The 25,998-nt window shown below is 38.6% G+C and overlaps 1 protein-coding gene across 4 annotated transcripts in view; it reads left to right on the top strand.

Annotated features, from left to right (window-relative positions):
* The window catches only part of cacna2d3a (calcium channel, voltage-dependent, alpha 2/delta subunit 3a), a 624,026-nt gene that overhangs the window by 332,277 nt on the left and 265,751 nt on the right, over window positions 1-25,998 (top strand). For all 4 annotated transcript variants that reach the window (XR_007933861.1, XM_051921047.1, XM_051921048.1 and 1 more), the window contains exon 11: window positions 14,812-14,922. Coding sequence is in view for 3 of the 4 variants with exons in the window: in XM_051921047.1 (XP_051777007.1) it covers window positions 14,812-14,922 (111 nt within the window). In the remaining variant the exon portion in view is untranslated. The remainder of the gene's footprint in view (window positions 1-14,811; window positions 14,923-25,998) is intronic.

The following is a 25,998-nucleotide window of genomic DNA, read 5'->3' as shown; positions in this document are numbered from 1 at the left end:
TATTGTTTTCTTTACTTTGTTGCATTATTGTTTACTTGAAGGGAAATGTTCCTATTTCATTATTTTAATTGGCTTTAAAACAATTATGTAACTATGTTATATTTTATTCATTTTAAGCAAGATGTTTTTGGACTCTAGCTAACTAGTGTTTCTTGCAACAGTGCTCTCAGTGAAGCTGTATGGGATTGAGCAGTCTGTATGTAGTTGAAACATTGTGACTTTATTTCCTTTCTTTTTAAATGTGGAAATAATCTTTTAATTTTTTTCTCATACATGTAATATCCAATACAAACAGTACACTTAAAATATGTTTACAAGGTTCCATTCTTTCACTTGATCCTTACATGTTCATCCTATAACCATGTGGTACTGCCCCATGGTCTTCCAGGGGAGCATAAGAGCATAAGATTAGAATAGGCCATTCAGCCCAACAAAATCCATATTCACCTAAATTTTCCAAAATGTCGTCATGGTGAGATCTGAAGGTTTCCAAACTCCCAACTATTTGCCATACCACATGTTACAAGTCTCTGTGAGTCTCTTTGTGAAAAAGAATTTCTAATACCTGGGTAAAATGTATCCTTAACCAGCTTTCTATCTTTGCCCAGTATTCTGGTTGAAGACCTAATTTTAAAGTATCAACTGTAAAATAAATTATTTGTCTTTGTAATTTTTGACAACTTTTTAATCACAGCTGAAACAGAAAAGGCTGAATATCTTCAATCTTTCTTACTGTATATCTGATAAAATGCTGTACTAGAATAAGTCTTGCAGGTGTTCTTAGAGCAGTGCTAGAAAAATTCTCTCTTTCTATAAGTTTGTGTTGAAATTGCACACAATATTGTGTTTTGCACAGTTTAAAAAATCAATTCTTATGATTCGTAGTTGACACATTGTGCTACATCACCCAAAAACCTAATACTGTAGTCTTTTTCATCTGTTCTGGATGAGGACAATGACAAGACCAGTATGACTGTGATATCCCTTCCATAAGATGTAATTTCCAGTTTACACCATTGTTTTCTATTTGTGTTTAATATTTTTACTTCTTACATATAACACTTTATATTTTACATTATATTTCATCTAACTCCTATATGCCCAAGTCTGAATTCTCTTCATCACGAGTCACAAAGTATTATATTTTGGCTGAAAACCCCATTCATGTCACTGTCTCTCAGATCAGACACTCACATTAAATGGTATGTTTCACATGATTAGCTGGGTGTTTACATATTGTGTTATACTGTGTGTGTATATATATATATATATATATATATATATATATTAGTGGCAGGAGGCTGGGGGGCAGACCCAGCCAGGATGCCTGGAAGGAGATCTATACGTCCCCCGGGCCACGAGGGGGCAACCACCATGGATAGCAAGGGGAACACAGGGAAGTAGCAGGGAGGCTCAAACCCATGGGGGCCCGTGGCTACCGCCAGGGGGTGCCCCAAGGCTCATAAACCTGGGAGATCGACACTTCTGCCACACCTGGGAAGGTGGAGGAATTACCTTCCAGCAACATCCGGAGTGCTTCCGGGTGCTCATGCGGCACTTCCGCAACACCAGGAAGTGCCACTGGAAGAACGTCCGCGAGCACCTGGAGCACGTCCGGGTGACTGTAAAGAGGGCTGCCTTCCTACAGTCAATGAGCAAGAGTTGGGAGCTGGAGGAGGACGAAGCTCCAGTGACAGAGGGAAGAAAGGCGGCCAACAGACATTGAAAGGCCCAAGTAAGGGTGACTGGTGTGGGGCACTGTGTGTGTGCAAAACTGTAAATAAATGGATGTTTTATAGAAATACTGGTGTCAGTCTGATGGTGTTCTGGCTAGTCTCACTATATATATATAGTGAATATATGTGAATGGAAACAATAAATATTTGGGGCTTCCATCCATATACTTATCAATCAAGTAAAGAGACTTGGCAAATATACTAGCAAAATACCCGCGCTTCGCAGTGGCGAAGTACTTCCTTAAAATTGTTATTAAGAAGAAAAGTAAACATTTTTAAACTGAGGGAAAATATACAAATAATTGTTTGTTAAGGATCTCTTTGTATACCACGTTGTCATTTCGGCCCTACGGTTGTAATATGACCAAGCTGTGCACGGAGTTTACTCTTGAGCATGCAACGTATAGTTGGCCATGTGAAAAGCAATCTTGCCTCAAATCAATGCCAACCTTTTGTAGGGTTTGTCCCAGAGACATATTGTCATTGCGAAACAGAGCCTTACTGGAAATTGGAGGCGTTTGAATTGAAACAGGGATGCGAGGAATAAAAACTTTCTCCCCTGAGCCACTGCCAGTAAAAATAGTTGCCTCAATTAGGTTCTTTTGCAGACACGTGACCTGAAGTCTCGTGCTGTTACAAAGTTTCGGTGGCTGTATGCAAATCCACAATCGGCTTTTTTGAGCCAAACCTGTTGTTTTCGTATGAGCCGCTTTTTATTATTGGGATCTATAATATATATATAGCATCTAGAAACACAAGCTCTATTAACTTGTGGATTTGCCTGTGAGTATTTAGCGGCAGCGTCTCTATGAACTTGTGGATTTGCCTGCAAGTATTTAGCGACAGCATGTCTATGAACTTGTGGATTTTTCTGCGAGTATTTGGCGGCAGTGTCACGAAGTTGTTTCCGCCTAGCTGCATCAGAAAATGTACCACAACGTCTGACACGCCTCCTTTTTACTGTTTTCTCACAGCTTGGATTACTGCTGTCATAATCGGTTTGAGTTTCATGGTTTGTTTCAATTACGTTAGTATTTGCAGGACTTGTTGTGTTGAAGTGACATTCGGCATCTGTCAAGCGTTGTAAGCATACAACCGGTTTCATCGATAACTTCGCATCCAGCTTTTGAGAGTTGAAACATTCATAAACATCAAAGTGTCCACTACTCAAATCGTCACCTGTAAATCTATGATGTTTAAGAGGCATTGGCGGTTCTCCAAACGTGTAATATAGGCAGGCAGCCAACTATGTGGGAGGCTGGGGGATGCAGGACGCAGGACGCAACCCCGCCTCACACGGCGACCGAGCTGCAGGCTATGGACATATATATGTACATAAGTAGGATTCAGTTATGACTATTACACTGTAGAATTTCGAAATGAAACCTGCTTAACTTTTGTAAGTAAGCTGTAAGGAATGAGCCTGCCAAATTTCAGCCTTCTACCTACACGGGAAGTTGGAGAATTAGTGATGAGTGAGTCAGTAAGTGAGGGTTTTGCCTTTTATTAGTATAGATGACTGTGAAAAACTGATGAGAGTTGTAAAATGTCCGGTAGATATATGCAACAAACAGGAAGAAGTGGGATTAAGGAAGTGATGAAGGTTGAGGGCGAAATCCTAGGGAGTGGACTAGGAACTAATGACATCTGAAGGCGGGTTCTGGATGGTCGGAAAAGGAAGTGTTGCAATCGGACGATGCAGATTCTAGTTGACCGGTAGAGGAAGTGCTGTCTGAATCCAGAGTCTGCAGAATCTTCTGCCCTTTATTTGAGCCCTTAAGTTGTCTTCTATGCGCATGTGTGTGACTATATATATATTTATATATATATATATATATATATATATATATATATATATATATATATATACATACACATATATATATATATATATATATATATATATATATATATATACATACACATATATATATATATATATATATATATACAGTCGACCCTTGATATACGACCGGCTTGACATGCGAACAACTTGATTTACGACCAAAATTTTTATTTTGATTTACGACCAACATCTTGCGTTACGACCTGAATGCGGTCACGTGTATCCGCTTGCGCGATTGTAAACAAACAGAAACATTCCTATTAATGCGGCACTCATTCAATAAAATGTCAGGTTTGTAAACTCTCTTGGGACCTCCCCCAACTAGAAGACATGCCAAAGTCCAAACTCCATATGGAAGACTGTTTATCTGTTGCTGGGGCAACAGCCGGCTTAAAGCTGTGCTGAGTCTTTCAGCCAAAGCAAACAGAAAAGATATCGATGGGTTATATGCATGTGATATCCCTGCCCGGCAATGGACAAGCAAGCTTCCACAGTCGCGGCAATCGCGCTTCAGGACGCACTTCAGCATGTCGTTCCCATTGACGGGGGTGGGGGGGCTCAGAACAGTTCAGAAACAGTTCCTTGTATCATCGCAAGGAAATGCTGAGAAAAATTCTCGTCAGAATAACTTGTAGGCAGGAGGAGATTAAAATTAACGCAAAAGAAGCTATTGAAATGATTGCAAATGCCTGAGCGCAAGTTAAAGAAAGCCTTTAAAAAGCCTTCAGTTTCATTATCATCCTCCTCCCTTCCTGCAGCCCAAAGATGTCAAATTAAATGGTGAGTACAGTATGAAATTGTTGTTTCTGGTAGGCTAGGCACTTTTTATTACTTTTTGGTTAGTACATTAGAAAAATTATTGGTGTTTTGGTAAATTATGCACATTATACAACCCTTTTTTTTATTATGAAAAGGTTAAGTAAGTGTTGCAGTGGGAGGTTCGGAACGCATTATGGGTATTTCCATTATTTCTTATGGGAAAAATAGTCTTGACTTACAACCAACTTGAGTTACAACCAGCCCTCGCGAACGAATTGAGTTCGTAAGTCAAGGGTCCACTGTATATATATATATACACATATATATATATATATATATATATATATATATATATATATATATAAAATCCCTATGTGCGTCCAGGTGTCCGTGTGTGGGTGTCTTCTGGTGAAGTGTGCATGCGCGGGGCACGGTGCTATGCGCGATATTACTGTCAGAGAAAGTTAGAGGCGTTTTACGGAAATACAAACCAGTATTACTGCGAGAGGAAATTAAAGGTACACAATACAGTGACGCATATTACAGCCACATACAAGCCAGTATTACTGTCAGAGGAGATTAAAGGCATATTACTGACGCGCACGCCTGTATTACCGCCAGAGAAAATTAAAGGTATATTACGGACGTATATTACGGACGTACAAGCCAGCGGACGTATAAGACGGTATCCTTCAATAAGGGCGCGCACAAAAAGGCAAGCCTCAAAAGGACGACCTCAATTGGGCGCAGCGAATAAGGGCGCGCGTAAATAAAGATCTGCACCTGTTGCTCTTCACATATTCCAGAGCCATTTGAACTAAATTATCTACGCGCCCTTATTGAATAGAGCCGTACAAGACAGTATTACTGTCACAGAAAATTAAAGACACACAATACACGGCGGCAGCCCACGAAGAACGGTCAGCTCAGCAAGTAAAGATCAACAAAAGAAAGGCTGAAAGAAAGAAAAATACGACCAACAAAAAAAATGAGGTCAAAGTCCCTTGCCATTTAATATAGACTGTTCCTACTAATGTTTATGCACTACTGTTCTAGCGCCCGTTATTGTAACGGGCTAAATGACTAGTATATATATAATATCTTCTTCTATAATACACTACCGTGGCTGTTCGTTTGTCTGTCCAGGATTTTAAATCACCTGTCGCTCGCAAACCGTTTCACCTATTGACTTAAAATTTGGTACACATATACTACGTGACGATTACTATCCGCTTTCGGGGTGATGATTTTATTACTCTTTCTATTCTTATTTTATTTTATTGTAGAATCAACTCTCGGCAGCGCGGCACGGCCGCCGTTCTCATTCCCTACCACCTTCGCTAATCATTCTTGAGGCAGATTGAAGACTTAAGTGCCAGATTAAGTGAAAAATTAAAGAAAACGTACAAAGTAATTCCAACACAAAAACTAACTTAATCAGTTCTAACGCAAAAAGATGCCAATGAAGGAAGAGAAGAAGCAGGCCGCTAGGGTGGAGAAAAGAAGAGCTGCTCAGGAAGCAGCAAGCACATCTACCTCTGAGCAGACGAATGCTAAATGTACAGAGAAAGAGGATGAATACTATGAATGCTCAAGTCAAGTGTTTTCACTGCACGTTATCGCCGTTACTGGTACTAAATAATTATGTAACTATTTTGTGCCGTTAGTGGTTTATGTATATATATATATATATATATATATACTGTATATAATATTCAGACTACATATATATTTAGAGGTACTATAAAGCAAACACTTTGTACCTAAGTGTAAATGTTGTAAGCTGTACTCAGTGTCACTACTTTATATTTTATTTGAATTATTCACTTTCTGCTAAAGGCACATGGAACCAGAATTTTTTTCCATTCATCATTTGTATTACTTAGTGTTAAGTTTAGAGAAATTCTTGAACTGTTTCTTGTGTGAAAATGCTGAAATCATGATTATATCATTGAAAGTGTGTGACACAATGACATTAATGCCACAGTAAAGTGTACATTCTGTTTTGTTCTGACGTGACTAATTTTCATTTCATTTTTGAAGAAGGTCATAAGTTATTTGTTAATTACATGAAAAAGCAAGGAGAAATACTGCTATTAGGTCATTAGTAATATTATCCTTTTTGCTTTATTTGCACAGCTCCTGATTACTAAGTCAGATGTGACAGTAATATTTGATAGTTGATACTAATAAATGTGTCATTAAAATGTCAGAATTTGTGTGTATTTGATAATTCGTTTTCTAAAGTTGTTAACATCTAAAATGTCAGAACATCAGCAGTCTTTATTAATGTTATTATTCTAACTTCTAAATAATGTAGTATTCTTCTTAAAATAATAAAACAAATCTGTTCATAAAATTAACAGGCAATGCAAGAGGCCACTCCCTAGGTGTATTAAATAAGGCCCAAAGATAACAAAAAAATGAAACTGAAAATTGGATAAAATACTATTACTGAGCTCCCAAAAGAGAGCATATGTTTTATAACACATAATTTTGCCTTCAAAATGAGTGATGCCCATACAACAGATGCAATTCTACTGATTTTAGTTTATTTAGTCCGGACTTGTTTTATTAAAATTGTATACTGGCATCAGTTAACTAACTTCATTTGCTGGCTTTTGTTTAATCATTTCAGAAACTAAGAACCTAAAAGTTAAAAAGCCTATGCTATGGGAAGCAATAAATATTATAGATTATGGAGTTTACCATTAGGTGGTTGATAAAACTAATACCATATAATAAATGCCCAAGTTAATTTACATTTATCTTTTGTGAATTTTTAACTCACTATGGGTGTTAACGTACATCGGACTGGGTATTTGCCACCCAATAGTTTATGCTGATCTACAGTAAAATAACTCTTGGTATGTATGAGATGGCAGTTCACAAGACTGTGCTGTGTCAAGAATATTAAAAGTCTGCATGTAGACCAAGCACTGATTATAGTTTTCTCATCATAACACTATGGTACACATACATGTAGAAGTGAGGACTACAGTAGTTCGCACAGCTGCCTCTCAACTATAGGAAACTGTTCCCGGTTATTATCTTGACTTTGCTTGTTGTCCCCATGTCTGCATGGGCCATTCTCTAGGTACAGTGTCTTTTTCTTTCAAATCTTAGAGGTGTGTGTTATATTAATTGGCAACTCTAAATTGATATCCAAGGATTCTATAATGAACCTCGTCCAAGGTTACATTCTGTAATGCCAAATTTTCCTCTGCCAGAACAATGAGTGATCCTTCATTATGTAGAACTAGCTGTGTAAGCCCATGCTGTAAAAAGCACGGGGGTTCTAGAAATTATTGAAATCGTCAGAAAAAAAATTGAAATGTAGAGATGTCAGGTAATTGAAAGTTTCTTCCGAGGTTTTGTTTTGCCCGCGTGCTCACCTGATTTGTGTATTAGTTGCGGGAAGAAAAGTAAAAGAGATACTGTTGTGCCGATGTGCTCGCCTCCCTTCTGTATTAGCCGCTAAGACAGTGACTCTTTCTTCGGAGGTTTCGCTTTGCCGACGTGCTGGCCTCGTTTGCGTATCATCGGAGTTGGAGCCCTTACCCAGACTCCACCTCTCACTTCCGGGCCAGACAGACACACACACTTCCACACGTAGACGTTTATATATGAGATAATAGATGGTACTGTAATGATCATCAGTTCACCCTATCATGGATAAATTTAACAATTATCTCTTTATATGCTTAGCAGGCTAAATAATATATTTATAGAAAAGGAAAGCCTAACAATTTATTTAAAATGACTTGGGCTCATCCTCTCTGAGCAGTGCACAAGGTGCACTAACCCATAAATGGTTTAATTTGTTAATGCCACCTATCCATTGTAAATCCATTGTAAAATAAAAATATAGGTAACACACAATAGAGTACTACCATCATTATTATTCCTGACCCTTTAGTGTGTAATATTATCTGATATTGATATTACTGTTATCAGTATTATTTATTCTACAATCTAGCGGTTTATAAATAATTAGTTTCAAGGAGAACCTTTTTGAGAACAGAATTTAGCTATAAAAATAATCTTACTACTGAAATCAAATTCTAGTAAATGAAATTCTTCACTTTCTCCAACACATTTCATGTCTGTTGTCTTTTCAAACAGTACCCGTACTTTGTTTTTTCTGAGCAGATTTCCCTAAGTGGCACATTTTGTAATGTCATAAGGGGTGGTCTGCTCAAAATGTATTACTGGAAACCAAGGCTTAGTCTTGTTATCAAGACAATGATGAAGATACACCAGAAGAAGTAGAAGGATGCCACCACATACACACTGTATGCCAAGCATGCCAAAGGCCGTAGTATTAGAGCACTTAGCAACTGACAGGAATCTGCTAGAAATGGGTTGACTAATTCATAGTTAGTGCCTTAGTCGCGTGGAATGAAGAATGTGTTGGGGGACTTCATGGAATTTAGGATACACAAATGTTAACTGGCAACTACAAGACCTCAGAAGAGGTTCGGCACTAAATTGACCAGGGCAAGCTGCACTAGATCCATCCAGGGTGCATGGCCATTAAATTCATGTTTCAGGGATCAGAGGTATATGGAAACCAGGAGACCATAATGGCTGCTGTGTGATAACAGTTCTAAATTTCTAAATGATTCCTTGCATCATCAAAAGCAATTTCACGAGATACCAAGAGGTGTATCCCAATTATGTTTTAAATACCACCTCTCTGTCAGACAGCATTAATTCTACGAAACTCTATAGTTCTTGTTCTCCGGACTCTAACAATAAAGATAGATGTCCAAAAACTGCATGCAAAAGAAGAGATCAGGAGGAAATACCATAGACACAGGATGAACATGAAAACTCCACACAGACTGTGTCTGGAATTTCAACTGACTCCTCTGGGGATGTGGGGAAGGAGCTTTAACTTTTTGTACCACCTTATTGGCCAGGTAACCTAATACCTATTAAACGTGTTCTGCATTCTAGAATGTCCTGGAAATCCTGCAAATTTGACACATACTGTACAAATGTTGGTTATGGACTTAAAACTCACGCAGTTATGAAGACAGACCACATGCAGTCACTGATGAAAATCACAAACATGAATAATTTAACTATGGATTCAGTTAAAGCAATAGACGAGTGAACAGCTATGAACTAGAAAAGCCGTTAAAATGGGTTTATTCAACAGATTCTTAAAAGAACCAGGCATGAGGTCAGGATACCAGCAGCAGCAAACATTTTTATGAAAAAACTGCAGTAAAAATAAGAAGCCAAACTAGAAACACCTTTCAATGAACTCTTAAGTGAAAGCACTTCATGTAAGACTTTTAACTGATTGTACAGTACTTACTCCCCTCCAATCATCAATGTTTTATAAAGTACCCATCATCCATACTTAAGGAAAAGTGGTGTTACCTTACTGGAAAGACACCTAAGTAAAAGTAAATGTGGCCCATTAGCAGACTACTAAAGTAGAAGTTTTAAAGTTTCTGCAGACATCTTAATGATAGTATCCTAATTCACACAGGTTGGTGCTCATAGAAGGGGCACACAGGCTTTCCACAAATTAGGATGGAACCTAATAAAATGTTCCTAAAAACCCCATCATAAAGTGAATTTCCATAACCTAACTGCAATTAATTTAAATGGAAAAAAACTATAAACATTCCCTGGCCCCCACATTTGTTTAGATAACAGCAAACTACATGAACGTTAACAGAATTGCTTTCATAATAATATTAGACATCAAAACAAACCCTATTAAGTCATTGCCCCTCATTTAACAATGTTTAATAAAGTGCTTTACCTAGACTTTATCACTTCTGGTTTCACATTCAAAGAAATGGCCTTTCACTTTCTCTTGGACTTGTTCCCAATCCTTCATTGAGCCCATGATCCCCAGGATGATGTGAGAAGACATGTGGTCAACACATGTAACAAGGTGAGTGACCCACAGCACATGTGGAGTGTACACGTTCAACTCGCTGAAGCCTGCAGATTAGCCCCACCCCCTTTGGCAGGCTGGTATGAGGGCAGCGTCTGAACAGAGCAGCACCAGCTGTGGGAATGACCAAGACTGGAGACTGCATGTCACCAACATCCAGGCTACCCTTAAAGACCCAGCCCTGCCCCACTGTGCAGGTTACAACGCGTGACTGGGTAAATGATCAGGTGTTAGTGCTGGAGGTACAAATTTGATTCTTCATATGCACAAATATTTTTAATCAGTTGTTCCTAAAGTGGAAGAAATCTGTATTTTAGATAACTGACTGTGTAAAAACATTGTGTGCATTTGCATAGCACTTTTGTTTTCTGATTTAATATTGCAGTAATTAACGTGTCTAGCGAAATATATCAAAGTAAAAGTAGCCATTTTCATTTGAAAATGCAGTCAAGTTAAAGTCGATATAGACAGAAAATGTTATACTCAAGCTGAAATATTCTCAAAACACACACAACGACAGTAATAATGAATTTGTACAGTGCAACATTGCCAGTCACTTACTTAATTTATCGTTACTTACAGTGGTGGGATGATAAGACAAAAGCAGATGGCAAGTGTGGTTAGAAGCTGACAAAATGCAAAAGCAGTGGCTGGGATGGAGGATACAGCCAGTTCTGATTTTTTTTTTTTTGTTATTGGTGGGAAGATAATCCTGAACGAACAAAAAAATGGTATTTCATAGGTCATGACAGCACTATTTTAGCTATATTTGACTTTTTATGTTGTTAAGATTTGAATAATGACTGATGGTTTTACTGCTGATTTGGCATGCTGACCCAGTAACCTATTGTCAAGATGAAACTCACAATTCAGCTCCAAATTTATTTGTGAGCACACACAAATGTGTGTTGTGGATTGAATACCCATATGGTTGTGAGAACAGACCATATGCAGCAATTGGTGATAATCACAAATGTGAATAATTACAATGACCTTGCCTGAGCAGAATGGATCTGTAGTTACTGCTCCCATTAGTGGGCAATAAAATATAAAGCAGACTTTTAGGCAATAATGTTTGGAAACTGTATGCAATCAACACTGCGTTTGTTACAGGTCAATGAATCAGTTAATTACTATAATGGACTGCATCTCCAGAGATGCATGGAATTTAATGCAGTTGCTGTTTTGCTTAAAAAAGAAATTACACTTTTCTTTCATAAAATAGACTATAATGAAATTTTATATTAAATGAAAATGCATCATGTCATGGACAATAAGGTGAGTTTTTGTAATTTAAATTAATAAATACTAGCTTGCACAAAAACCATATTTGTTTTAATACAGTTTGATTTAGGGTAGCATAGTGTTTAGCACTTGTACCTCTTCAGCAGTCCTAGGTGTGATTCCCATCTTGGTTTTTATGTTCTTCTGGCATTGATGTGGGTTTTCTCCCACATATACAACTTTGCGCCCATATCTAAAAATATGCTAGTTAAGCATACTTGCAAAATGTCTGAAATAACAGGGTGTTACTGAGAGTGACCGTGTGCATGCAGCTGTCACCCTATCTGAGGTTGGTTTCTGTTTGGATGCTAGGATGGGCAATGACTACCTGTATCCCTGTGAAAATGAATGGTTATGTAAAATAGTTGCAAGTATGGATTGTTTTGTTTAAGTAAAGCAGATAGTAATTGTAGTGGAAATATCCATGTAGCCCCTGCCAGGAGACTGGGACAGAATCCCATCATGGACATTGTCTGTGTGGAGTCTGCATTTTTTTACCTGTGTTTACACAGTTTTCTTCCCACACTCCACTGACATGCATGTTAGGGTAATCCATGAATTAGTGAGTGAATAAAGGTGTGCGTATGTGAGTGATTCTTGTGATGGACTGATGTCTCATTTTGGATTGGTTTCTGTGTGCACACAGTGCTGCGTGGGTAGACACTGGATCTCCATGACGTTAATCTGGATTAGACAGATTAAAGAAAATGAAAGAATAAGTGAATGGGTCCATAAGAATTTCTGTTTGAATTTAAAATAAATATATATGTATATGTATGTATGTGTGTATACAGGGTGAGTCAAAATTATATTAACATTTGAATGGCAGAAACAATTTATTCACAAAACATACTTCATATGTGCAAGATGATTTACAGGAATGTCTCAGCCTGCTTGCCATCATGTTCAACACACAAAAAACAATGAGCAACAGTACAATTTAAAGGATGGACACACATTTCGCGGGGAATATATGACGCCACAGTCCGTATTCTGTCCTTTAATTCATTGATATCATAAACTTTCCCACTATACATGCGCTTCTTCACCATACCCTATAACCAGAAATCACAGGGTGTCAAATCTGGGGAGTGCGGAGGCCATGGCAATGGTCTGGAAAGGTGTGGTTGAGATAAAAACAATCCATTAGTGTTAACATAATTTTGACTCACCCTGTATATACTGTATATATATATATATATATGTGTATGTATGTATATGTGTGTATGTGTATATGTATGTATATGTATATGTGTATATGTATTGTGAATGATTATGGTCTCCGTGACCCCTTGAAACCTCAGACTAGACTCCAGACACCAGGTAAAAGTCCAATAATTATATTTATTCGGACAATACTGTGCACAAAGCACCCCCACTCTTCAATACTCAATAATAAATCACAATAATCAATAAACAATAACCAATCCTCCACTCCCAGACGCGTTGCCACCCTTCCACCCAGCTCAGCTCAACGTCTGGGATTTCCCATCGTCCTTTTATATTCCCTGACCCGGAAGTGTTTCCCATCCTACAGTCCATGTGATTTCTTATCACTTCCGGGTCAGATAAAAAGTCCTTTTCTTCAACCTGGAACTTGCCTACGACGAACTTCCGGGTTATAGGGCACAAACAACTCTCTGGGCCTCTCTGCAGCATCATCTGTTGGCCCCTGTGATATCCAGCAGGGCTGTAAAGGAAAACTCCATCGTCCATGATTCCCTGCTGGGGCAGCTCCATCTGGCAGCCTGGGGGTGTCGGCCAGGGTGACAGGCCGGCCATATCCCACAATGTATATATATGTGTATATGTATATATGTATATGTGTAGATGTATATGTGTATATGTATGTATATATATGTGTATATGTATATGTGTATATGTATGTATATATAGATGTATATGTATGTATATATATGTGTATATGTATGTATATATATATGTGTATATGTATGTATATATATGTGTATATGTATATGTGTATATGTATATATGTATATGTGTATATGTATGTATATATTATATGTATATATATATATATATATATATATATATATATATATATGTATGTATATGTATATGTATACATTGGTAGCATAAAGGATGTTAGCAGATGAATAAAGAATTTTTTGATTAACTGCAAACTTGAAAGAGATGAAAATTACAAATATAAATGATTACAGGATACATTCTAATAATGCAACAGATAAGTAAACAGATGAGAATAGTAGTTAAAGAGTCATTGTTAAATTGGGAAACAGTGGTCAAGAAAATGTATAAAGTGATGATGCCGGCAATTACAAACATTCTAAAAATAGCAGGAAAGCATCATGTCCAAACAAAACGTTCCGAAAAATCAAGAAGCCAAATTGAAAAGAGTTTCCTGTAAAAGATTAAATCTAAGCAAAGTGAAGTTTTTATATCAAGCCATTAAACATCAAAGAGAATTGTCTGCATCTTAAAGTCCGCAAAACCAAAGAATTATTATTAATTATTGACTTTGCCACACCAAACAACCTCTATGTCCGGTTACTATTCAGGGAGTAGATGGAGAGTTGGTGTGTTCCTGCAAGTACTTGGGGGTCCACATCAAGATTTAATTGGTCTCGTAACACAGAGGAACTAATATATATAAGAAAGAGCAGAGCAGGCTCTTTTTGTATTAGAATTCTGACTATGTTTTAATAATATGGGAAGTGACATCCATCACATCGTCTATGACCCTGTGACGGCCAGTATTGTTTTCTGCACTGTGGTTGAAAGAATCCCAGCAGCCAAATGCTTGTTGACCAGTGTACATTTTAATAATTTTCTATTGAGAACTTTTCTCTTCTGTCCCTTGTTATCAATTACCTTGAAATATCATCTAGAAAGTTTTGCATTTTCAATTGGACCATGCCTGCCTGCAAAAATACATCTGCACATCAGCAGCAAAGCAAGGTTTACTTACTTCGTTAAGGTGAAGATATTTAGCAAAAGACTGAAAAATCAAGCTTACAAAAAAGTACATTTATATTTTTATTATCTGTTTGTTTCTGCAAAAATAACTGATACAAAAAATTTAAAATCCACACTTAAAATGCCCAGTTGGATTCCTACTTGTCATGCTGACTAGTTCAATATTAGCAATGTTACCATAGATACAGTAAATGTCTAAGAGCCCATTACCCATAAAAAACACTCAAAGTTGTTTTTTCAAAGGCACATGTAGATACTGGTGATATTCAAGGTATATTTATTTCTTTTTAAATTATTTTTCACAGTTTAACAGCAGCGGTCAAGGGAGTCTCTGCAGTCAAGCCATTATGCTGATCACAGATGGAGCAGTTGACACATATGAGACAGTGTTTGCAAAATACAATCCCGACAGAAAGGTGAGTCTAAATTATCATTACAATTGATGCATAAATAACTAAAGGTTTTTCCATTTTTGAGCAGCACATGGTGCTAGTGTTGCTGCTTCACAGCTCCAGGAACACAGGTTAAGTCCCTACATACACATTTGTCTCTGTGAAATTTGCATGGCGCATGTCTGTGTTGATTATATTACTGGGGTTGGGGTCCCGGGAAGCAGAGTTCAAGTGTTCTGAAGTCCTGTAGAAGAAGGTGAGGAGAGGCAATTGCACAAAGGGTTTGAAGTAGCAGGGTGTTGTACCATGTTAGCTATTATGGATGCAATGAGAAGTCAAGCAAAATGACACCTTTTATTGGCTAACTGAACAGATTACAATATGCTTCTTGACTACAACTTGCCTGAAGAAGGGACCTTAGGTACCTCAAAAGCTTGCATATTGTAATCTGTTCAGTCATCTTGCTTGACTTCTCCTTACAAAGTGTTTGAGAATACTTACTTCTGAATAAGAGAAGCTGTCAGAACACCAAACAAAGACAATTTTTAAGGATGTGGGTTAAAGCTGTTGTTTTTACATGATGAACATGTGCAATGACATGAAATAATGTACTGAGTAATATTGTTCTAATTAGTCTCTAAACGGACCTATACCTAAAGGTTCCAGTCAACTTGTCTTTCAGTTAAATCTTGACATTTCATGGCAGCATTTTCTGTGTGTGATCCCTCCGTCCCCATCACAGACTCTCTCTCTTGGTCAGTCAGGGCATTGTTAGTTACCATATTATGCAGATTTGCTACATAATATTCTTTCATTAACTAAAACTTACACATTTATACATTATTTTGGAGTGCTTGTAAACTTGAACAAATTATACAACACACAACAATGACCATCACCATGCATCACCACCCCCTCCAAATTCCAGATATGTTTAGTTTAGGTTGATTAATATCAGTGAAATTGTTCAGCACTGATTAAATGTTAATGTGTTAGTGAGTCTGCCCTGGGATGGACTGTAGACCCACCTAGAGATGTGGTTTCTGCCTTAGACCAACTGTTACCCGGATAAGTTTGAGATCCAACCATTCTGAACTAGAATAAACATGTTCAGAAAATTCACAGATGAAATATTACTTCAGCAATTAACCTTTGGTTTTTTTCACTTTCATTCAATGTTCAGTGGAACAAGGTTTATACATGGAAAAGTAAAATGTTGAAGACACCCTCTGTTCCAAACGATTGATTGAATATAAAATATTCATACAAATAGTCAGTTCCGGTAGAAGTCCAAGTGGACTCTAGGCAAGCTTCACCATTGGTAAAGCGGGGCTTTTCTTTAATGCAGTAGGCCAAACTAACGGCAAACTATACAAACGCAAAATGCATGCAAGGTAATTATAAATAATAATAATAATAATAATAATACCTTAAACCACTGCTTTGAGGCAAATGCACAATTGAAAATATATGAATTGTAAATAAAGCAAAAGAAACAAGATCAAATGTTGGGCTATCAAGAGTTATTCCTGTTTGATGTCCTGGTAGTATTGGGTTTGAAAGCAAAACAAGTTAGTAGATACATCTTTGATTATGTTGCAGAAACAATTTCTGATATATTATTCACCAGTCTGAGAAGTAGCCAGAGCTAAGGTTAGGTCAGGAATGACAAGGACTTCAGAGAGTCAGTGGCTTTTTGTAGCTCAGTGGAAGTGTCAGGCAAGGTCAGACCACCACTCCTGGTGGAAGTGACATCTCCAGATCGTCATCCTCTAGGGAAAACGGAACTTTGGCTATCGGTGTCACTCATAAAAGACTTCCCTATACTATTGGAACAACTCTAATGTCCTTGACAGAATTTAAGAATAAATGAAAGAACACAGATATCTCTGGTACTATCTATTTTATACACGATACCATCTCTATATATAATCTTATATAATCTTCATTTGGATCTTGATCTTTGTTCGCAAATGAATTAGAAGAAGCACTAGATGGCACTAGAGAGACAGCTAAAACATAGGCATTGCATTAAGAATCTCCTCCAGGCTTATAGTACTGAAGACTGTAGTACTCCAGTCACACCTCAAAACACAGACATTCAAACTAAACAAATTGTTGTGCTTTAAATTAACTAATCTTTATATATAATCTTCATTTGGATCTTGATCTTTGTCCGCGAATTCATGTTCCCCTGACACTGCCTTGGTTGTTACTTTTCTTTACAAACACTGTTGATAGCACTCTTTGTGTTTAGATCTGGCGTCGACACCGTGCTTTGTGTTTAGATCTGGCGTCGACACCTGCTTCGTTGTCGAGACTGTGGTTTTTTCTGTTTCTATCCACCGTCGTTGGCAGCACTTCGTCCAAATCGAATGTTCACCCGCTTCTTGGAGTCGGCAGTCAGAGTATATAAGTCGGACACACTTCTGTGATTTTCCATCAGTCGGCGTTTGGAGTTCAAGAAAGAAACATTGGTTCTTCCTTACTCTTTGGATTGCCACAAAGCAACCTGCGTGATTGGAGAAAGGTTGAGAAGAGATCGTGAGAGGAAACGACAGCGTCTTGAAAACGAGACGGACTGTGAACGGAGAGAAGCAGACATGCTCCTCCACCACCACATAATTACTATTCGGACAGTGATTCCGAGTAGGCCGTTCCTATCGAATCAATGTCCAAGGGTTTTGTTTTGTAATTTTGTTTTCCTTATAAAAAATCATAATACTGTGCGACGAAGGGCCCAGTTCATGACTGGCAGCCACGTTTAAACAGGGAGCCCTTCACAGACAACTTTAACACGCACAACGTAGTTGTGCGCACATGTCTAGTATACATTATATGACTTCAACATGACACGATAAGTGCAGAGCTTTTGTAACTGACAAGTAAAAAGATTGAAGGACTGACATGTCATTTTCCCAGACACATGAGAAAGAGGGTGACTGAAGATATTATAAAAGTACAACTGAAATTACATAAATGACAATGCTTTAAAATACACCTAAGTAATTGCCCCTTTTACCTTTTAGTCATATTATTACAGATGCATGTCAATGATTGCAGTTCTTAAATATTCATGTTTATAAACTTGATCAAACCGTGGGGCACATTCCCTCTTGATGTAATTCGGCCATGGAGGCATGCTTAGGTAGAAAGATCAATTGGATAATTATTATGACATTACAGGATCTTAAGGCTGTGTGTGTGATCTTCTCCTTAAAACCTTTCTAACCACTACTAGATGTGATGATGTCTATGGTGTCTAGATAGCACTGCTATACATATGAAGAAAATACAGGTAGCTAAGTACAAGGAAGTAGTTAACAGTCTGTAGACTAACATTGCACATCTATTAACTAGTGACGTAAACTTATTTGGCTTACATATGCGCTAATAGTGATAATAATGCTGTCATGCTGCAGTGAGAAACAGTTTTACGCATGCAATGACAGAATGTTCGTACCTTTGTGTTTAGTTCACTGCTCCTCTTTTTTTTTCTTTTGTGGTATTGAGCGCCTGATGGTGTTTGCCTTTTTATTTTGAGACACTCGTCAATGAATCATTGTTCTCATATTACAACTTGAATTGCAATGTATTTTTGGGTGTGGTGGTTAGGCTAGTGGTCGTGAGAGGGGTTAGTCAGACCAAATTAACCTAACAGTGACCTTGACACCTTTTCTGTCCCCCCACAATGCATAGCTGTTCTGTGCCAGTACAGCAGAAGATGTGCGTTCTTGTGGGCGCCAGGAGAATGTGCAAATTGAAATAGAAAGTGAAATTGCTTTGCTGAATCACCACCTCCTCTACTCGCACAGTAGATGGCTCCCTATATTGCCTACTGGGTTGATTTGCACTGGTAATAGTGTAAAGCTTTAAAAGGCACCTTATGAAGATAATCTGCCAAATCTGTTAGATGTTGCATTAGAACCGAGGGTCTTTCTGAAAATGCAGTGATAAAGTATACAGCTGTGTGTCTCACAGTACCACCTGTCTGGACAGAATGCAGCTAATGTACATTGGATAGGAGGTTACAGACGGGGAAAGCATGGTAGGATTTTATGGTCTGTTTCTCAAGTTCAAAGTCAATTAACTTCTGTGTGTGATATTTGGTATAAAGTGCTTCGTCAGACACACTTAAGAAAAATTGATTCATTTTATGCTGAGGTGTTCAGTATTGTAAATGGATAGATAAGCATTAAAAAAAGGTAAGGTCAAATACACAGTACAAATATAAATGTTGCTCAAACCAGTTTTTCTTTTAACATCAGAAGTATGTTTTTCTCTAAATGGTACAACATTAACAAATTCAAAGATTGAGCAAGTACTGTAAATGGCATTGTCTGTGCCTGGCACATTCAGTGGCACTAGAGATCAGATTAAATACGAAGCCTATCAATATGTCTGAATGCAAAGCATGTAGAAGTGTATCGCATGCAGACCGTGTTTCTCTTGGGCTACTTTCAGCACAGCCCCTCAGACATGCAATCGCCATTCATTGCAGCTTTTTCAAAGCATTTATGTGGAATTAAAAAAAAAAAGTCTTTAAGGTGAGGCCTTTCCACTAGACATGAACCATATGATGTTGTCTATCACCGAGGCCTTATGGGAAAACTTAAGCCACTGTAAGACAACAACAACATTTATTTATATAGCACATTTTCATACAAAAATTAGCTCAAAGTGCTTTACATAATGAAGAAAAGAAAAATAAAAGACAAAATAAGAAATTAAAATAAGACAACATTAGTAAACATAGAAAAGGAATAAGGTCCGATGGCCAGGGTGGACAGAAAAAACAAAAAAAAAAAAACTCCAGAAAGCTTGAGAAAAAAATAAAATCTGTAGGTGTTCCAGACCACGAGACAGCTCAGTCCCCTCTGGGCATTCTACCTAACATAAATGAAATAGTCCTCTTTGTAGTTAGGGTTCTCACGGACTCACTTGATGCTGATGTTCATACAGACTTCTGGCTTTTAATCCATCCATCATTGTTGGAACATCATGGTGAGTAGATGGTGGTGGCATAAGCCACCACCAAAAGGACACCGGAAAAGGAAACAGAAAAGAGAGTAGGGGTTAGTACAGATTTTAGAGCCACCATGAATAGTTATTATAATGAACTGGATATACAGAGTATCAGGATTTAAATTACAGTGAAGTTATGAGAAGGCCATGTTAAAGTAATGTTTTTTCAGCAGTTTTTTAAATTGCTCCACTGTATTAGCCTGGCAAATTCCTATTGGCAGGCTATTCCAGATTTTAGGTGCATAACAGCAGAAGGCCGCCTCACCACTTCTTTTAAGTTTTGCTCTTGGAATTCTAAGGAGACACTCAGTTGAGAATCTGAGGTTACGATTTGGAATATAAGACGTCAGACATTCAGATATATAAGATGAGGCGAGATTATTTAAGGCTTTATAAACCATAAGCAGAATTTTAAAGTCAATCCTAAATGACACATGTAACCAGTGTAGTGACATCAAAACTGGAGAGATGTGCTCGGATTTTCTTTTCCTGGTTAGGATTCTAGCAGCTGCATTCTGCACTAGTTGCAAACGATTTATGTCTTTTTTAGGTAGTCCTGAGAGGAGTGCATTACAGTAATCTAGTCGACTAATTTCTCAGCATCTTTCAATCATATAAGAGGTCTAACTTTTGCTATGTTTCTTAAGTGAAAGAATGCTGTCCTAGTGATCTGATTAATATGCAATTTAAAATTTTGATTACAGTCAACAGTTACCCCTAAGCTTTTTACCTCTGTTTTGACTTTTAATCCTAATGCATCCAGTTTATTTCTAATAGCCTCATTGTATCCATTATTGCCAATCACTAAGATTTCAGTTTTCTCTTTATTTAACTTGAGAAAGTTACTATTCATCGATTCTGAGATACAAGTTAGACATTGTGTTAGTGAATCAAGAGAGTCGGGGTCATCAGGTGCAATTGATAATAAACAAGTGCTGTCTCGTATGGGCATGACGATTAACTTCACCTTTAGTTTGGCCTCCAGATACTCTGCGGTTGAGACTGGCCTTCTGTGGATAGCAGGAGAAAGAAGGGCATCAGAAGTGATGTTCAAAGATTTCAGAGTGATGAAAGACGTGATTAGGACAGATACCCTGACGAGCAAAATCAGTAACATAAGGGTGAGGCGAAACATTGAGTAAGGAAGAATCTAGAAGAAGAACGAGATCAAAATTAAGAAAATATCAGTGTGGCGTACTAAATAACAAATGAGTCAACGTAAGGCTTTGTAAGATAGATAACTAAATAGCAGTCAGGTGAGTGGGCACATATAGAGCCAGATAGAGATATATTCAGTAAACAAAATTGTCTAAAGTAGATACGGATGCACTTAAAATTGTTCACATGCAATAAAGGTGGGAAACTTTACAGAAAAAGTGAACTTGTAGTAAAAATTACAAAAGACAGTTAAGAACATAAAACTATGGAAAAATATGCATATACAGTATGTGAATTTCTTATTGATGTATATCAAATGCAGAATAAGAGAAGAAAAAAAGACAATTAATTAAACAATGAGATCAATTAGAGGGGAAAATGACTTGCTGATTGGAGAACTGGTTGGAACAAGAATCCGCATTCAGCAGGGTCTCTCTGGCCCGGGACTGGAAATCACTGCATAACAGCATCATGTTTTTTAACACAACAGTCTGCTGCCTGTTCATGTTGGCAGAAATATTGAATGCGAGACAAAAGACTGAACACAAAAAGACAAATTCTTCATCCTTGAAATGATTGTGCCTTAGGCGTCTAAGCAATCCAAAAATATAAAACTGATAAAGAAAGCACTTGTCTTAGTAAATTCATTTTGTTTTTGTTCAGAAATGCAACTTTTTTAGATTCCCCTTGTGGCTTGTTAAATTTGAAAATATATTGGTTTGGTTCTCCTAAGTATAGTCGGTGTGCTTTTGCTTAGCTTCAGATTTCAACTTGTTATTATGTTCTATTTCACAATGTCACTATACACTTAATACTCAACAGTGTAATGGCTCATTCTGAGTTTAGAAGATTTTTACAATGAGCATTAGGGGAGAGTTTAAGAGAGTCAGGAAAACCGTATTTTTTTCTTTTCCCTTCAAGAAAGAGAAATCTTCTTATATAATATGCTACCGTGGCTGTCCGTTTGTCTGTCCAGGATTTTAAATCACCTGTAACTTTCAAACCGTTTGTACTATTGACCTGAAATTTAGTACACATTGTGAAACATGGCCCAGACACAGACTGGCGGACACCGAGGTACAAAACCCAACACACGTTTATTCATATTTAACTATTATTTACAGTACACACAACCCCAAAACTCTCCCAAAGTCCAGGCCTCACAATGCCTCTCTTTCTCTGGTCCGCCTCCACTCCTCTCCTCCAAGACTTCGTCTCTCATCCTCCAGGCTCCAGCCATTGAATGGAGGGAGGCGGCCCCTTTTATACACACCCGGACATGCTCCAGGTGCCTCCCGATTAGCTTCCGCCAACACTCCCCAGTGTGGCGGAAGAAACCGGCTGCGCACCTGGAAGCACTCCGTGTGTCCCTGGTCTTCTTCCCCCCAGCACTTTCGGGTGTGGCGGAAGTGCTGAAGGCCAGGGCTCCTCAGGCATTGGAGCGCCCCCTGGCGGTGACCACGGGCCCCTATAGGGTTGAGCTTTTAAGTTCTGTTCCTGTGGTCCCCAAAGCCACCAGGGCAGTTGCCCCCTCTTGGTCTGGAGGCCAGTCCTCCTGGGCATCCCAGCTGGATACCATCCCCAGCCACTTGCCACGACATATACTACGTGACGTCTACTTTCCACTTTCGGGATGATGATTGACCTCCAAGGTTATTCCTCTTTTTATTTTATTGTAGAATCAACTCTTGGCAATGGCCAGCAGGGTGGCCATGCGGCGCATGTGTACGGGTGCCGTTCTCATCCCTACCACCTTCACCATCACTTCCCCTACCTCTTCATATCTTAAATCATTCTTGAGGCAGATTGAAGACTTAAGTGCCAGCTTAAGTGAAAAATTAATGAAAATGTACTAAGTAATTGCAACACAAACACTGATTTAATCAGTTTTAATGCGAAAAGATGCCAACGAAAGAAGAGTAGAAGCGGGCCGCTAGTGTGGAGAAAACAAGAGCTGCTGAGGAAGTAGCAAGTGCATCAACCTCTGAGCACGCAAATGATAAACGTACAGAGAAAGAAAGAGGATGAAAACTAGGAATGCTCATGTCAAGTGTATTTACTGCACGTTATTGTGCAGTGCGCCATTATTGATCCCTAAATATGACAGGTACTCCTGACAGGTATTCATCTCCTGAATTTGACATCAGAAAGATGCAATAATTCATGATAACATACAAGAACATGAACCATTTTTTTAACCGGTTAACCAACAAGTATTTTACATTGTCCCAGACTTGGAAAAATTGCTTTAAAGGGTTTCTTTTGAAGCTTAAATGAAATTCATACCTGGATTAGTCTTTGTTGTAGCTAGGTTAGAAATTATCACGTTAAGTGCAGTGCGCTTTCTGAACTGATTAAAAAAAGCTTCTGAGTTGGGGTCAAATGAGCACATTCGTGGCCCACTCTAATTTTGTCTCGAGTGTTAACTCTTAAGTTATTATTATATATTGTGAGCTGGTCATGCACAGGTCAAAACAGAACCCGTTTAATTCCCTGCTTTTCTTCTTCAAACTTAAACAAGTGCCTTCTGGCAACAACTACCATAACCCTGTTAGGCAAAACACAAAAGAAAATAAGGGTTCAGGTTTAGGCATCACCATAAATAAGAGGTCTCCCGTGAATCTCTGACTTGTCAGGAATTGGTCCCAAAAGAACGCTCAGTGAAGGCAGTTTTATAGAAGGAGGACTGGAAAGGGTGAAGCTAATTTCCCTCACTGGGTGGTTTCTCTGAGCTGCAGGGAGAAAAAGAGACGACACCAGTTAGTGACAGCGCCCCCTCTCGTCCTGGTCGGTTACCACCTACCTCGAATGAGCCAGCAAGGAAATCCTCGGATGCGCATGTGTGACAAAATTTAATTTTAGACATATTTAAACAAGTATAGTAAAATGGCATAGTGGTTAGTGTTGCCACCTCGCAGTCCCAGAGTCTTGAATTCAAATCGTGATTTGATCAGGCCATTGTCTGTGTGATGTTTATTTCATGTTCACCAGGATTTTCTCTATGTTCTTCAGTTTCTTCCCATGTCCCAAAGACATGCATGTTTAGTGAATTGATTTGTGCAAATTTGCCCAGTCACAAATGAGTACGAAGTGTGCAATGTGGTATGTGTAGAATTCTATGGCTGATTAATTGCTGCTTTGTGTCTAAGGCGGTTGAGACAGGCTTCAGTTTCCAGACCTGCTCAGAAGGGAATAAGTGGATTTGGATCATCCATATCAATAAAATCATAGTACCCTCAGTCCGTGTTTTGAATGTTTCTGCTTTGTTGAATGTTATCTCTCTAGTTTGCATACTAAGAACCTCATTTCAACCCTCACATCACATTATTTGTGCTCCAATCACACAAAAATGCCTGTTTTGCATGTAGGTTGCTGTTGCTCCAACTTAAAATATAATCTATTTAGTGTGAACTCCGGGGGTCGCTGTTGCCCCTTTAACTCCAACAGACAGACGCTCAGGACACAAAGTAAAAGCACCCAGAAGACTTTTAATAATCTTCTCGGAATAGTGCCTTAAGCACCACAGCCAACTCTCACTGGAAACGGGTTCGACTTACTGCCGGCAGTGCGGACCAAGCTCTGGCACCGATCGTACAGGGGCCGAACAGCCCTTATCAGGGGGTCCAGTACCCCATACTCTCGGAGTACCCCCCACAGGATTCCCCAAGGGACACGGTTGAATGCCTTTTCCAAGTCCACAAAACACATGTAGACTGGTTGGGCAAACTCCTATGCACCCTCCAGGACCCTGCTAAGGGTGTAGAGCTGGTCCACTGTTCTGCGACCAGGACGAAAACCACGCTGTTCTTCCTAAATCCGAGGCTCGACTATCCGACGGACCCTCCTCTCCAGGACCCCTGAATAAGAATACAAATAAACAATAAATTAACACTATTCTCTCCTCCCCACCTCCCAGCAAGCTCTGTCACACTCATCCCAACTCCAGCTCACCTGCTGGGTACCCAGCAGTCCTTTAAATAGTCCTTGACCCAGAAGTGCTTCTATCCTTCCGACCACATGACTTATTAGCACTTCCAGGTCTAATGAAGAACTGGCTTTTTCTTCAAGCTGAAAGTACTTTGAGGCTTCTGTGCTCGTGACTACCTCATACTTCTGGGCTATAGGGAAAGGATGAGTCCCCAGGTCCTTCGACAGCTCCCCCTGGCAGCACCCATGGCACCGAACAGGGCTGAGAAACCGAACTCCAAGTCCCAGGATGCTCTGTGGAAATCCGGGGCACCACTACACTCTAGGGGAGCTGCCATCTAGAGTTTTGGGGGAGACAGTGTCCAAAAGTAGCTGCCTCCCCACATCCTTCCATCCTCAGGGTGTCCCGGCCGTCTATCACAGTAGCATTTCAAAAATGGTTGTAACAAAGCCATAACACAAAATCTATGTATTATTCCAAAACAGCTTCATTGATCTAAATGGAATCACCCATCTCTCAAAAACAGCTATGTCTATTCTCACATAATTTTGTATTTACTTTATTGTTCATGCAGTTTAAAATACTGGCTTCATGGAGTTTTAAGAATTTTACTGGGGCATCGTGACACTATGAAAATGATGCATTACTGTAAAACAGCTGAGTGAATTTTCATGACATTTTGCATGTACGTTACAGTTAACCCAGCTTAACACAGAAAGATTATGGAGTTTCCAAGTTTCTTCATAAATAGAGGTCCATTAGGGAGAACAATGCAAAAAACGGTAGTTTTACCCACTGTACATGCTGTATCAATGATTCCGTAATCCAACGAGCCATTCAGCTTATTAATATAGGACACGTGTACTGTAATTTTTGTTTTAATACTATTATTATTGTGCTTAATGTGGTGGTAAAAGTAAATTAACATACACTTGACCACAATATTTGGATACATTTTATTTCTTTCAGAACCTTCCTGATTGCCTTTT

Source organism: Erpetoichthys calabaricus, chromosome 18 (assembly GCF_900747795.2).
Source record: "Erpetoichthys calabaricus chromosome 18, fErpCal1.3, whole genome shotgun sequence".
Lineage (NCBI taxonomy): Eukaryota > Metazoa > Chordata > Cladistia > Polypteriformes > Polypteridae > Erpetoichthys > Erpetoichthys calabaricus.
This window is presented reverse-complemented; position numbering and strand designations above follow the sequence as displayed.